Source organism: Octopus sinensis, linkage group LG28 (genome assembly GCF_006345805.1).
Source record: "Octopus sinensis linkage group LG28, ASM634580v1, whole genome shotgun sequence".
NCBI lineage: Eukaryota > Metazoa > Mollusca > Cephalopoda > Octopoda > Octopodidae > Octopus > Octopus sinensis.
This window is the reverse complement of record NC_043024.1, coordinates 16,629,806-16,645,227: the sequence shown is the minus strand read 5'-3', so window position 1 is coordinate 16,645,227 and position 15,422 is coordinate 16,629,806. Positions and strand designations below refer to the sequence as shown.

At 41.3% G+C, this 15,422-nt stretch overlaps 1 protein-coding gene across 1 annotated transcript in view; it reads right to left on the bottom strand.

The window, feature by feature from the left end:
- LOC115225697 overlaps positions 1–15,199 on the bottom strand; it is a 426,722-nt gene extending 411,523 nt beyond the window's left edge. The window contains exons 1-2 of the mRNA XM_036514764.1: positions 15,170–15,199; positions 982–1,220 (exon numbers count right to left, since the gene is read on the bottom strand). Of these exons, the coding sequence (XP_036370657.1) occupies positions 982–1,000 (19 nt within the window). The 5' untranslated portion in view covers positions 1,001–1,220; positions 15,170–15,199. The remainder of the gene's footprint in view (positions 1–981; positions 1,221–15,169) is intronic.
- Between the last annotated feature and the right edge of the window lie 223 nt (positions 15,200–15,422).

Here is a 15,422-nt window from a genome sequence, read left to right as displayed (position 1 = left end):
TCCCCAACTCACTGATAATGTGGTCCTGGGGCCGTTGCACTTAGAAAGACGATGGGACAGTCATGGTTGGAGTGTCTTTGATCACAGAGAGGTCTGCTAGATCAGGCCAGAAGAAAAAAAAAAACATTACAGCTGACACCACCACACCACCATACATGAAATCGAGAGAGAGAGCTATGTGGTCGCTCGACGTGCTAGAAATAGCAGCTAAATCATTAAATCATGGCCTACAGTCTTAGAATAGGACCCTGGGTTCGTTACACACAGGAAGAAAAAAAACGATAGTAACGAATTGGTCACGGTTGGAATGGATTTCGACTGGGACTGACAACAATAACAAAGAGGGAGCCTCAACGCAATTGCTCGACCTGTTAGAAATAGCAGCTAATTCTACATCCTATCGTCTTAATAGACACACTGGGGGTCCGGTGGTATACTATTGGTTAAAAATAGGAAGATATAGGCACGGTCGGAAGATAGGATCAGCTGGATCAAGTCTGACCGGGAGCTAAGCAGCTATAAAAACATCGATAACACGAGAGCTTCTATGGCGATGTTAGAGATGCTAGAAATAAGTCAAAACTCATTCGAAACACTTTCTAGCATTTTAAAAGAACGAGGGTCACATTAGCTAATGTAGTCCTTGATATACTATGGCTGCAAAAAAGACGAGAGGTCCCGGTTGGATGGATTGTCTTTCATCAAAAATCTGTAAAATCAATGCTGACAGGGTTTTTAAACAACAAAAACAATAGGTTTACGCGGGTGTCGGGCCTGCTAGAAACAACAATGAAATCTCACACAAATCACACCTTACATCTTAGTAAAGAACAAGTTAGATTAATATAGTCCTGGGCTCCGTGGATAGAGGGGAAAACAAGCGATGGCCACGGTTGGAATACCTTTGATCATCGGTCTGATCGTTCAGGACGGACCTGGGCGAAACATCACACGTCACCACCAACACCATCAAGTACCTACCTTCAGTAAACAGTTTCATAATATTTCGTAATTACTCCTTTCTTCCCGTGACAGATACTCCTGGATTATTTCCTCTCTTTATCCACTTTATAGATACTCCTCAGATCTTCCGAATCCGGTTAATAGAATTACTCCTCGGTGTTGTAGTAGTTGTTATTGGAGAAATAATTGTTGTGTGTGTGTGTGTACATGTATGTGTAAGTGCCGATACCTAAGTGTGAGCGTGTATTATATATATACTGTCGTTATTGTGTATTAGTGTGTGTGTTTGTGCGTGTGCATACACATATATGTGAAAGTGTGAGCATGTGTGTGTGTATGTGTCTGTCAATCTGTGTGTGTGTGTGTACGTATATATATATAATTGCTATTGAATGATATTGTATGAATGAATGAATGTGTACGGTTTTCGTTGTCAACGGATAGGTAGAAAAGGTGTGTGAATGTGTTTGAGCGCGCGCGTGCGTGTATGTGTGTGGTGTGTGTGTCTTTGCGTGCGTGTTGTATGTGTGTGTGGGTGTGTGTGTGTGTGTCCCGTTTTATATTTGATAATCTTTGTTTTGTAAAATACTTTTTTTGTTTTTTTTCGTACGATAGTGCTTAGATTTTTTTTCTCTCCCGTTTGAATGAAAACTATATGACCACCACGACTAATACCAGCTTAACCCAGTAGTAGTAGTAGCAGTAGAAGTAGTAATAGTAGTAGTAACCGCCGCCGCCGTCGACAAGTGGTAGTAAATTTGTAAATATTCTAACCAAGTTATAAATGTGTATGTATACAAATATGTAGGTATATGTATACGTAGATAGGTAAATATAGGTGTGTATGTGTATATATATATATAATGTATGTATGTATGTGCGGGTGTGTGTATGTGTATAGTTTAAACATTAGATGCGCGTACTTTGCATTTGTGTATGTGTGAGCGGTTTGCTTGTAATTATGCGTGCTTGTGTATGATTATATATATATATATATATACATATATATATATAATTTATTTATATATAATTTAGCTATAATGTAATAATTGAATGTGTGTTTATGTACATATATATATGTCTGTGTGTGTATATATGTGTGTAAGTATGAATGAATGTATGTGTATGTATGTGTGTGCGTATAAATCCGTGGTATAGAACGATCTGTGACGATAAGTGTTATGGAGAAACCATCTACTCCGTCAACACTTGGAGCAACAAACAGAACGACAACAACAACAACAACAGTAGTAATAATAACAAGAACTGCAGCACCATCAGTAGCAGCAGCAGCAACAACGTCAATAGGATGAATATGACGATGACAATGATGATGATGGTGGTGGTGGTGGTGGTAGAGCCGATGGACACTTGTCACGGTGATGACGATGATTATGATGATGGTGCGGGTTTCGTCGACGGTGAGGGAGAAGCTAAATGATCAACAAGTGGATTTCATATATCTGTGTATTTATTGTATGTGTGTGTACACGCATAGATGTAGATACCCCCACACACACACATGCACAGATACACACACACACACACATATAGACGTACACAAAAGGCCAAGGAGGCAGTCACACCTATACACTTATGAGTGTGTGTGTGTGAATGTTGCTAGTAACGACATAATAACGGAATAGAACCTGTGACATGAAAGGGTTGTCAGCGACATCCCCCTCCCACTCCCCGAGAACCATTCTACCCAGGTGAGGAAAGTTACCAGAAACCCATCTGGGAAAAAGAACTCTCATAAGGGTGGATGAACCCGATAAAGGATCAACGACACTGCAGAGATAGTGCGGGGTGAGGTGGGGTTGGATCATAGAAATAATCAAAACGGTTATCAAAAAGCCCTGCAAAAGCACTTTAAGACTAATAGATCCCTACTTCTAAGAATATCTGTAGAGGAAAGGAGTAGATAGGGGTCCTTGGCCGTACTACAAACAACTTGTCTACACAAACTTGTTGCCTTGTGGGAAAGCTTTCCTTTTGTACACCCCTTTGATTTTTTTTTTTAATATTACACATGGAGGGAAATTGATTTCCTACCATGTCTTATAGTAATGATGAGAAAAACATAAAAATTAAGAATTTCTGTATTCTGTATATTCACGTCCCAAAGTTGGGCAAATTTCATAGAGTTAGGCAATTTAGGCCTTAACATTAGCAAACTGGGACAGGAATATACATAATAGGCATAGAAGTGGATGTGTGGTAAGTAGCTTGCTTACCAACCACATGGTTCCGGGTTCAGTCCCACTGCGTGACACCTTGGGCTAGTGTCTTCTACTCTAGTCTCGGGCTGACCAAAGCCTTGTGAGTGGATTTGGTAGACGGAAACTGGAAGAAGCACGTCGTATACATATATATGTGTGTGTGTCAGTGTTTTTCCCCACCACCATTGCTTGACAACCGATGTTGGTGTGTTTACATCTCCGTAATTTAGCAGTTTGGCAAAAGAGACTGATAGGGGTCGATTTGTTCAACTAAAGGCAGTGCTCCAGCATGGCTGCAGTCAAGTGACAAACAAACGAAAGAATGGTGGGAAGTTGATTTCCTACCATGTCTTATAATAATAATGAGAAAGTCATAAGAATTAAGAATTCTTGTATTCTGTATATTCACGTCCCAAGGTTAGGCAAATTTCATAGAGTTAAGCAATTTAGGCCTTAACATCAGCAAACTGGGACAGGAATATACACAACACAGAAACGAAGCTTTTTTAACAGAAATTCCTAACCTTTATGACTTCCTCATGATTATTATTATAAGAAATGGTGAGTAATCAATTTTCCACCATTTACTCTTACTCTTTTACTTGTTTCAGTCATTTGACTGTGGCCATGCTGGAGCACCGCCTTTAGTTAAGCAAATCGACCCCAGGACTTATTCTTTGTAAGCCTAGTACTTATTCTATCGGTCTCTTTTGCCGAACCGCTAAGTTACGAGGACGTAAACACACCAGCATCAGTTGTCAAGCGATGTTGGGAGGGGGAGGGTACAAACACAGACACACACACACATATACATATATACGAACGAGCTTCTTTCAGTTTCCGTCTACCAAGTCCACTCACAAGGCTTTGGGCGGCCCGGGGCTATAGTAGAAGACACTTGCCCAAGATGCCACGCAGTGGGACTGAACCCGGGACCATGCGGTTGGTAAGCAAGCTACTTACCACACAGCCACTCCAACGCCTTTGTAATATTTTTTTTAAAGTTTATGGGAGATTACAAGAGGAATTATTTCCAAAGGCTGAAAGAGTACATTCTGAGAAGGAAAGAAACGAGAGATGTGACGGTCAGGCTTCAGATGGTTTCCTATAACCTTTGGCAGCTGAGAGGAGATACCAATCGAATTGGATCACCCCTACCACTAGATTTGTCTCTATCACAGAGAAAAGACTGACTCTGGAAAATGTACAACACCACTGCAAACCATTACTGTGCGGGTATCTTCACCAACAATGTAGCTGTGAATCTTGGGTGGCGGTTGTCGTCGTCGTCTTCTTTTTCCAATCAGGACTCACGCCATTAGCCACAAAGAATAATCTCTAATTCGAGCCTACTCGTGGCAACTTGAAGATCCACCCACCACACGCGATAGACTGGCGGTTGCACGGGCGCGAAAGCCACGTTGTTATCCTCATTCCGTAAACGGTGGCTTTTAACGGGTGGAGAGCTGAACCATCTTGGGGTACAGAGGATTCGCAATCTAGACTAGGGTCTGAAAGTTAACCACACCATAGTGGGTTACACCCTGGTTCCTCTGCTTTGTGGCAGAAGTAGGAAGAAAGAGTGAAAGTTGTGGTGAAAGAGTACAGCGGGGTTCAGCCCCCCCCCCCCGGAGCCTCGTGGATCTTAGGTGTTTTTGCTCAATAAACACTCACAATGCCCGGTCTGGGAATCGAAACCGCGTTCTTACGACCGCGAGTCCGCTGCCCTAACCACTGGGCCATTGTCGTTGTGGCAGTCGAGTACCAAGCGCGTCAGTGACAATGATATACTATCATTTCCAAAGATCTTATGATCGTAACAGCAGTTGTAGGTGTACAACAGGCGGTAGATGTAATTTCTCCTGTTGCTCATCGTGGGGCATTTGCGTATTTCAATGGAAGCTGAAACTTCACATACCATTACCCTGAGTTCTTCGGTTCTGATCGTCGGATAATTATGAAAAAAAAGGGACACAGGAAAGATATTTCGAAGTATTAGAGTAAAGATGCTTAAATGCTCAGACGAGAGAAGATTATTGGTTAACAATGTAATTGTGGTTCCCCAAATAAGGTAAGAGATGGTAAGAAAGAATTGGTGAGAAAGAATTTACAGAATCCCCCATTTTCGAGTACGGAGATTCTGATTCTACAAAACTAAAAGGTGTTTTAAAATATTAATCCGCCTACCAACCAAATTCTTCAATTTTCACTTTTTTTAGAATCATAATCTCCGTATTTTTCTACGTATTTCACATAACAAAATTTCTGAAAAAGTGAAAATTGAAGAATTTTGGAGTGGGGGTAATTAAAATTTTAAAATGCCGTTTTTTTTTCTTTCTTCTTCTTCTTTTGCAGAACCAGAATCTCTCTACTCGAAAATGGGGGATTCGGTAAAGAAAAATTACGAATATGATTGCGGTCTACATTCTTTACGTCCACCGAATTTGCTAGTTAAAAAAGAAAAGAAAAAGTAGTGAAAAAGTGTATGTGAAAAATATGAAAGACATATCTAAATGAGAGAGTAGAAAGAAAAGGAAAAGTATATTTAATGAAGACAGATGAAAAGAAAACTTGTAAAGGCTGGCGTGAACGAAGGCCTAATTGTGCAAGGGCAAAAATGGGCAACGGAAACTCTCCGAAAAAAATGGGTTCGAAAAATCCAATCGTTAAAAAGATCAGAGATTAACCATTAGAAGCTAGATAGATGCAAAACATTTGGAGGCGTGTTGACACGAAACTAACTATTCAGATCTTCCATTTAAGATATACAAATCTTGAAATAAAATAGGGTAAAAATCCCTCTTAATTTTTTTTATAATTATACAATCCAGTTTCATTGAAAATATCTACATAATTGCAGTTTATCGTGCAAATTCCAAAAATTATAACCATTTTTGGAGAATAAAAATATAACTAAGTAAAACTTATTCTCAAGCTCCAACTCATTAGTGTATCATTTCTGTTGAATACATTTGTCTTAAGGGCAGGTGTGACATGTAAGTCCAAGTTCCATTTGCAAAGCATGGGAAAAGGACATTTAATGATAATGATGGCAATAAAATTGTCATGAAGGCTGAAGGTCTCTATGCTACGTATGACCAGCTGTAACAGGCACATCTCACCCAAATCACACCTCATCTTTCTTTTTTAAAAAAAATGTAAAACATATTATACCTGGCCAATAAAACTGGGATGGTTACAAGTTTCCTCCACTACGACAAACTGGAATACAGTAATCCTTCGCCATATTGCGGTTCACCCATCGCCGTTTATTATTTAAGCTTACGTCTATCCTTCCGTGGTGTTGTTTTGCATTTATAATAAAATGAATATATACAAATTATAAAAATAATTTTTTAAATATATACAATACAGTACTGTTTCTACTTCGCGGATTGTCACCTATCGCGGTGTGTTTGAGAACGTAACACCCGCGATAGTCGGATTAAGCTCTGTAACGGATTAAGCTCTTAGCCATTCACCGATACTTGGCTGCAATCTAACGCTATTCCCAACACGCAAAAGATGTAAGTATAAGTTCCACAGATATGTGCTAAGTTAATTTCGCTATCTATCGAGGACGCTTGGAAGCCCAAAATAGTGGAGGGGAGTCGGTAATACTTGAACGTCGACAACTCCAAATGACACAAACTGAAATATCAGCGATAAGGGGGGAAAAAATTCCTCTGCATTTGAATTTTCCAATGGGAAAACATTTTGTGCACAGTATGTAGCTGTAATTGAGACGATATTCGTTCAGGATTTGTGGAAGGTTCATTGTTCGAAGGTGTATTCGATCTTCTCTCTATGCACGGGATTCAATCATTGTGCAAGATGGCTGACGGTGCGTACGAGATTATTAGTTTTTGTTCAAAGGTCTAGGGCCTCTCTTGGTTTTACTTTTAAAGAGTGCTGTAGGTATTGATACAAACACAAAATCATATATGTATATACACATATACACGTCTCTCTTTATACCTGCCACTCACTAACAAAATAAACATTGATCACGCAGTATCTAAATAACTGAAGTTAAATTAATAATAATAATGTTTATGGTTAATGTTTACAACTTGGCCCGGAAAAAATAGTGCAATGAGTGTTTAAAAAAAAATATGTAGGAAACGAATATGAGAAAAAGAAAAAAAAACGCGCAAAGCAACGGGAGGTTGGGGAGAGGACGTCGGAAAATTCACAAGTTTTCCCTTGTAACTTTTAGGAAAATGGGGTTTTTTTCTATGAAATTGTATATGAATACCTTTCAAACGGCATACATTACGATTATAAAGTAATTTATGGGGAAAATCTTGAGGTGGGGAGAGGACTTTCGGAAAATTCCCAAGATCCGAATTTTTCTTCGTTATATTCCAAAATCAAATTCAACTTTCTACAGATACCCTAGCTTAGTACGATTACACTACGTACTGTTTATTTCTACCCACTTTCAATAACTTTTAATGTTTTGGCTTCAATTTTGTTTCGGTTAATGTTTACAGCTTGCCCCTTTTCTTACACCCGTTGCACTATTTTTTTCTGATTTTCGTTTCCGGATCAAATTGTAAACGTTAACCTATCGATCCCACTGCGTAACTGGTACTTATTTAATTGACCCCCAAAGGATGAAAGGCAAAGTCGACCTCGGTGGAATTTGAACTCAGAACGTAACGGCAGACGAAATACCTATTTCTTTACTACCCACAAGGGGCCAAACACAGAGAGGACAAACAAGGACAGACCGACCCCGAAAGGATGAAAAGCAAAGTCGACCTCGGCGGAATTTGAACCCAGAACGTAACGGTAGACGAAATACCGCTAAGCCTTTCGCCCAGCGTGCTAACGTTTCTGCCACCTCCCCTAATTCACCCCACCTCTCCCCTTACAGTCAGCCTGGTTGCATCGCCTTCTGCACCCCAACAGAGTGCCACCACCTGAGTTAATGCTGTTCACTCGGCTACCCCCTCTACCTCCGGCGCCATTCTCCCCCACCTCACCCTTCAAGTTTCTGAATTTTAGTTTTAATGCTGATCCCACTGATACTGCCAGTCCCCCCCCCAAGCTGTGTTCTCTGCACACGTACAAATCGCTATTTGAAGACCATCAAATGCCACTTGTGTAGTCTAAGTCACCACAGGAGTTGCGTCGGCATTACGAAAGTTCAAGCAGAAAATTTCTCTATCTAACTGGACGTGCAACCGATGTCACTTCAGCTCTGACATCCTTCGTAGGACAGAACCCTGCTCTGAAGTCCAGATCCCTGTTGAAGATTTTGCCGCCGCCCTCCAGGCTCAAGCTCGTCAATCGGGTCCCTAAGGGTACTCGCACATGTTTCGCCCGTGCTCTCTCGAAACTGCTGAAAAGCGTCTGCCTATCCAACAACTCGGATCAGCTGAAACTGTTCCTATTCCATTTGGTCTCTTTCCATGTGACGAATGGGAATAGTGGACCCCTCCCTTCTTCCCTGAAACGGCAGTTTGAGCTGTTCGAATCTACCCCAACCACTGTTCATCTCAGATCGATCATCAGCTCAACCCCAAACAATGGTCGATCACCTGACTTAAAGAAGCGAATTTGACATTGAAGATGCTGCTCACCTTCTTTCTTCTCTTTTCTCCTGTTTCCCGTGTTCCATAGACCCCCTCAATCAACTGAAGGAGAAACATCCTCCGGTCTCTCCAGATGATCACCTACACTGGCCCGACCTACCAAGTTTTCTACAACCCATCTTCACCCCCTGACAATGCCAGGAGGGCAATTGCCTCCTTTCAAACGAGTCTGGTGCTGGGATCGATGGCCTACGACCTCAGCATTTCAAGGATGGTATCTCTCTGTCAGCTGGTGGTGTTGGGCTCGAACTCTTGGAGAACCAAGCACAGTTCATAAACTTGTTCTCGTCCAAGAGTGCTCTTGCCGACATTCGTCCCCTGTTCTTTGGGGGCCAAACTATTTGGTCTCCTCAAGTCCCAGGGTGACCCCTTCCCCACAGCAGTTGGTCGTACTCTGTGACGGCTCACAGCAAAAGTGTACCTGTCCTCAGTTTCTAACTGCCTGTCCGAGGAATTTCCCCTATTCAGCTAGGAGTAGGTACTAAGCTAGGTTGTGAGGCTGCTACTCATTCCACCAAGGCTTTCACCAACCTGCTCTCTGAGTTCCCAGAGGTCATCCTCAAACTAGACATTAAGAATGTTTTTAACTCCATCAGTCGGGACGTCAGCCTCCGCGCAGTAATGGAGGATCCCCACCACTTCATCACTTTGCTTCGCAAGCCTATCGGGATCACCTAATCCCATCTTCCTATGGTGACCCTATTCGCTTTAAGTATTGATAATGTTACCAAGATCGGAGCCGACCTAGACCTAAGTGTCTGGTCCCTCGATGGTGCTTGTTTGGGAAGCTCTCCTAACATCTTCTCCTCTCCAACATGAAATAATTCCAACAGGGAGATGGATGATGCTCTGTTACAGTGGAGAGAGCTGGGTTTGTTAGTTCCTGTTACAACTGAGGATAGTCGGAAACAATGGGACAATCTGCGTTCAGGTGCGACTTTCAACTCTCTCCTTGGTCGATCTGATCAATTTTCGAGGTGTCACTTACTTTCTAGTGCAAAATTCTCGGGGAACTGGTTTGATGCCCTGCCTGTGGTCAACATTGGAGGTCTACTCAGTCTAGATTAACTCCGCATCTCCACTGCACTCGGAGTGGGAGATGGCATCTGTAGGGGACTGCGATGCTGCTGTGGTAGGCCCCTCGACCCCACAGGTCTTCACAGTCTGTCTTGCCGCCTGAATGCTGATCGCTTCGCTCGTCACAGCGAGCTAAACCTAATCATTAAGCAAGCCCTGGATCAGATTAATATTCCCTCAGTTCTGGAGGCGTTAGGGAAAGTGATGGAAAGAAACCAAATGGTCTTGCCCTCTGTCACTGAGTTAGGTGTATGTACCTCATTTGGGACTCCTTTGCTCTCTCCCATATCCTGGATGCTGCAGTTAATGGGAGGGTCACTGTTTCTGGAGCCGAACGGGAAAAAAACCTTGTGAAGTATCCGGATCTGACAATGAACTAAGTATCTCTTCCAACCTTTGGAGGGACTGGGCCACTAACTGCGAAGTGCTTGTCAACGTTGGCAGCTCGCCTCACCGAGGTGTCAGGCGAAGCCCATGAAGGCGCTTAGCTTTACCAATGCCTTAGCATCGCTATCGCCCGTGGTAATGCTGCGAGCATGTTAGCTTCAGTAGGTTCTGTTAAACCTTGTGATTTGCGACTAGTTGAAGCGCTTGGTGCTGCATTTTTGGGTATCTTTTTTTTTAAGACAAATGTATTCAACAGAAATGATACACTAATGAGTTGGAGTTTCAGAATTAAACAATTTGCAAACGTATGTTCTATTGGAAGGAGGTATGCTTAATTAAACGACAATGACCACAGATAAATTATTTTACTTTGAACTTGAATGGACTAAATTAAGAAACCATATGTAGTTGGATAAACTTTTTTAAAACGAAAAAACATTTTTGAAGCTCAAAAGAATGGATATGAAGTATAATCGCAAATCCAACTTGTTTTCAATTAACCCGATATGAAAATTGAAATATTACTGTTGGTAGAAATCAAGGAAAGCTAGAATGCAGGAAAATAGCTGTAAAAATAATTTTTTGCATGGGGGAAAAGTGACTAGCAGCTGCTACACAGAATCAAATTCTTTACCCAGAAAATCCGGCTGAGCACTTTTGTACCACTGAGCTTAAACGATTCCTGACACAAATATCTGCTCACTCGATGCATCTATGTTCGCTTATAAAATGAAATGTTCTCACACATTACTTTCGTAAAGTAGTTACACTACTTTTGAAAAGTGGTTACGTTAAGGACATTATATTCTTGCACTTCAGCTGATTATTAGATTATACCACAGAATGTGTCTTGGTCAATTCTTACTTTTAGAAAGTAGCGTGGGTAATATATTGTGCTCTGTCTGAAAGGCCATTATTGCGAAGATCCTCATTAACTTAATGGAGAGTTCGTAAACGTGGCTTCACCAGAAATCTTAAGAAATACGTACATTTACCAATATCAGGAATTAAATTTCGTGAAACAATTAGCACGTGATTGGAATTCTTATTTATATAAAAAAAATTTTCATTGGGTTTTCGGTTGGGGTGGTATTTATTTGTATTCTAAGCTTAAAGGGGTGTGTAATAAATATAACTATCAAACTCTGCTAATTGTAACATTAACTGTAGTTCTTAAAATTATCGTAGCAGAAGTATGTCCATCATTCGGCTGCCTAGCCTTAAATATAGGGAAATTTGCCCAAACGCAATGTTTTCTACGAGTGGTCGTATGATCTGGCCACGTAATGGTGTATACAGCGATTGAGTCCTGGTTTTACATGGGCTATCCAATCCCACCACATGACAGACCAACCTAGCGCGGCAAAATTATCTACCTGCATGCTTAGATAGCACTCACTTTTCTTCAGTGAGGTGGGTAGACATGGTTGAGTTCGGATCTCGATAAAGAGAGGAGAGTGATTTCCTGGTAGCCTTGACCCAGTACATGTGGCCATTACGCTTATAAACAGAGCGGGTTTGAGAGACTCCAAGAAGTCATGTCACGTATTTCTCTTCCTGTTCTGCCCAGTACACATCACCAAGTTCTAACTGAATGAGAAACAATTATGTATATTTTCTTCAGACACTATCATTCAAGATGAACCAACGTTTGCTGCACCGATTCATTCAGCGGTTGAATAAAAGTGCAGCAGTTAGTTGCAACTCGTTTTTTTTTTCTTCGTTTGTATTTATTTCTACTACTTATACATGACTCATTGGAACCAAGAAATTGTAATTATACCAGAGACAGAGCTACACTAAAGGACCAGCTCAGTTATAATATTGTATCTTTTCTAAGCCTATCTAATTTTCAACCGCTCGTATTGAGTCGGGCTCAAAGCCCATCGTCTCTATTAATATTTCTTTATCAGAAAAGATATTTTTCATGAAAATAGTCTAAAATATGAATTCTGACATTTGCGCATACTTCAACCCCATTTTGCACTTCCTTGGAAGCAGCAAAACAATGCTGAATCTGCAACACAACTCTTGTTTCTCATTAAACCGTGCATCGAAATGGCCGCGCCCTCTCCACACCAGTTCTAAGCTCATTTCATATCCTTTTCTCTGCTGGAATACACACACACACACACACACATAATATAAATATTATATTATATACATATGTAATATTATATAAAGTTCTTTCGTTGCAAGAGCTTTGACAAACAAAAACAACCAGATATTTAACGAGTGAAATTGAAATGTATGTATTAATTATATTGGTATAAGGTCTCTCCCTAGACACTATATATATATGTGTGTGTGTACCGTTGGCGATTTTTTCCCCTCCGTCATCCCTTCTTTGGATCTTTCCTTTTCCTATGTTTCTGACGAAGAGCTCCGCTCGAAACGTTAAACACACCTTTTTTCCTGAGCGTCCAATAATACTATACTTGTTCCACGTCCTCACGTTGTTGTATTTTCTCCTTGTGTTTTCATGTTTGGATTAACTTTATATATATATATATTATATATATATATATATATAATATATATATATATATATATTATATATATATATATATATATATATATACGTACGTGGCACTCCGTCGGTTACGACGACGCAGGTTCCAGTTGATCCGATCAATGGAACAGCCTGCTCCTGAAATTAATGTGCAAATGGCTGAGCACTTCACAGACACGCGTACCCTTAACGTAGTTCTCGGGGAAATTCAGCTTGACACAGTGTGTGACAAGGCTGGCCCCTTGAAATACAGGTACAAGAGAAACAGGAAGACGCTCAATAGCTTATTGAACAACATGTGTACGAGGGACGTTCAATAAGTAATGCCCCTGACCCACTTGCAGTTGTTTGATCTAAAATTTTGCATGTGCAATCATTTATATCTCTACAGAGTAAGTGGCAAATTACAGCTCTGAACTAATTGTGGTTTCTGATTTACAGGTGTTTGAACTGAGTCAAGTGTGAAATGGAGCCTGTTGAGTGTCGAGCAGTGATCCGGTTATTGTATTTGAAAGGACGCACACCACGGGAGACTTTTGATGAAATGAAAGTAACTTATGGTGATGATGCCCCATCATATGACCTTGTAAAACGCTGGCATCGTGAATTCAAACATGGTCGGAACTCTGTGGAAACAGCTCCCAGATCACGTCGCCCCACTTCTGCCATTGATGAGGCATCTGTCCGTCAAGTTGAGGCTGCCATTTTGGAAGATCGACGCATAACTATTCACAAAATAGCCCATGAGGTCAAGATTAGTACCGGGTCTGTGGAAACTATCATTCATGACCATTTGCATATGCAAAAGGTGTCTGCCAGATGGATTCCCAGGTTGCTCACACCTTTCCAGAAGCAAGAACGCGTCGAGTGCTCGAGGATGAATTTGGAGATGTGCCAAGAAGATGAGTCAAAATTTTTCAAAAGACTGAATACACAGGATGAAACCTGGGTCCATCACTATGATCCAGAGACCAAAGCCCAGTCAATGCAGTGGAAGCAGTGTGACTCACCTCCTCCAAAGAAGGCAAGGTCATGCTCACAGTCTTCTGGGACCAGGACGGAGTACAGGAGCCTATTATGCTTCACTTTTGAGGAAATTAAGAGAAGCTATCAAAATCAAGAGGCAGGGCAAGATCAGCAAAGGCATCCTCCTCCTGCAGGACAACCCACCGGTCCATAACTCGCATGTCGCCAGAGCAGAAGCACAGGCATGCGGCTATGAACTCCTCCCCCATCCCCCTACTCACCTGACCTTGCACCCTCTGATTTTCACCTCTTCCCAGCCATGAAGTTGTTTTTGAAAGGAAAGTGTTTCCCAGATGCTGCTGCCTTGATTTCTGAAGTTACGTCGTGGTTGGAGGACCAAGCTGAGGTCTTCTACAAAAACGGTCTCCAGAGCTGCATCAAATGATGGGAGAAATGCGTAACTCTGAGTGGTTCCTATGTAGAAAAAGACTAATAACTGTGCCAAGTTTCGTTGCTCTACTACTACGCCCCTCGTATAATTATAAAGAAACATTTGTTTTTATTATTTGTATCGTGCAATACACATTTCGATGCTTCTACTAAAAACAAATGTTTGTTTATATATACACACACAAATGTATGTGTGTGTGTATGTGTATATATATTTATTCTGTGTTCTCCCCACCACCACTTGACAACCGATGCTGGTGTGTTTACATCCCCATAACTTAGCGGTTCGGCAAAATAATTCGATAGAATAAGCACAAGACTTTAAAAAGTCCCGGGGTAGATGCACTCTCCAGCATGATCGCAGTCTAATGACTGAAAAAAGTAAAAGGTAACGATTCAACGACTCAGTGATCGTTGATAAATTCTGTAAATGATCAAGGTGAGCTTTTAATTTAGTAGCATTTTGAAGGTGGCGAGTTGGCAGAAACGTTAGCACGTTGGACGAAATGCCTAGCGGTATTTCATCTGTCTTTACGTTGTTCAAATTCCGCCGAGGCCGACTTTGCCTTTCATCCTTTCGGAGTCGATAAATTGAGTACCAGTTGCGTACTGGTTCGATCTAATAGACTGGTCCCCTTCCCCCAAATTTCGGGCCTTGTGCCTAGAGTAGAAAAGAATTTAGTAGCATTTTTTTTTTCTTTGGTGGTCAGGAGTCTCTTGCTTTGCAGCAACTCTCTCTGGAAGGGAATCTATGCCTTCCTTACTGATTCTGAAAGCAAGGTAGATCACTTCTGGAAAAAAAGAACATATTTTCCTTTACTTGTTTCAGTCACTTGACTGCGGCCATGCTGGAGCACCACCTTTAATCGAACAAATCGACCACAGGACTTATTTTTTGTAAGCCTAATACTTATCCCATCGGTTTCTTTTGCCGAACGTAAACACACCAACATCGGTTGTCAAGTGATGGTGCGGGTACAAACACAAACTATATATATATATATATATATATATATATATATATATATATATCACGTTGCTACACATCGCTGGTCACAATGCGCTTCGCATTGTTTTAGCCTTCAAATGACGCCACCCGCTGGCTAAACGAGCAGGTCAACTGAAGAAAGAGAGAAAGTTGCGGCGAAAGAGTACAGCAGGGATCGTCACCACTCCCTGCCGGAGCCTCGTGGAGCTTTAGATGTTTTTGCTCAAACACTCACAACGCCCTGTCTGGGAATC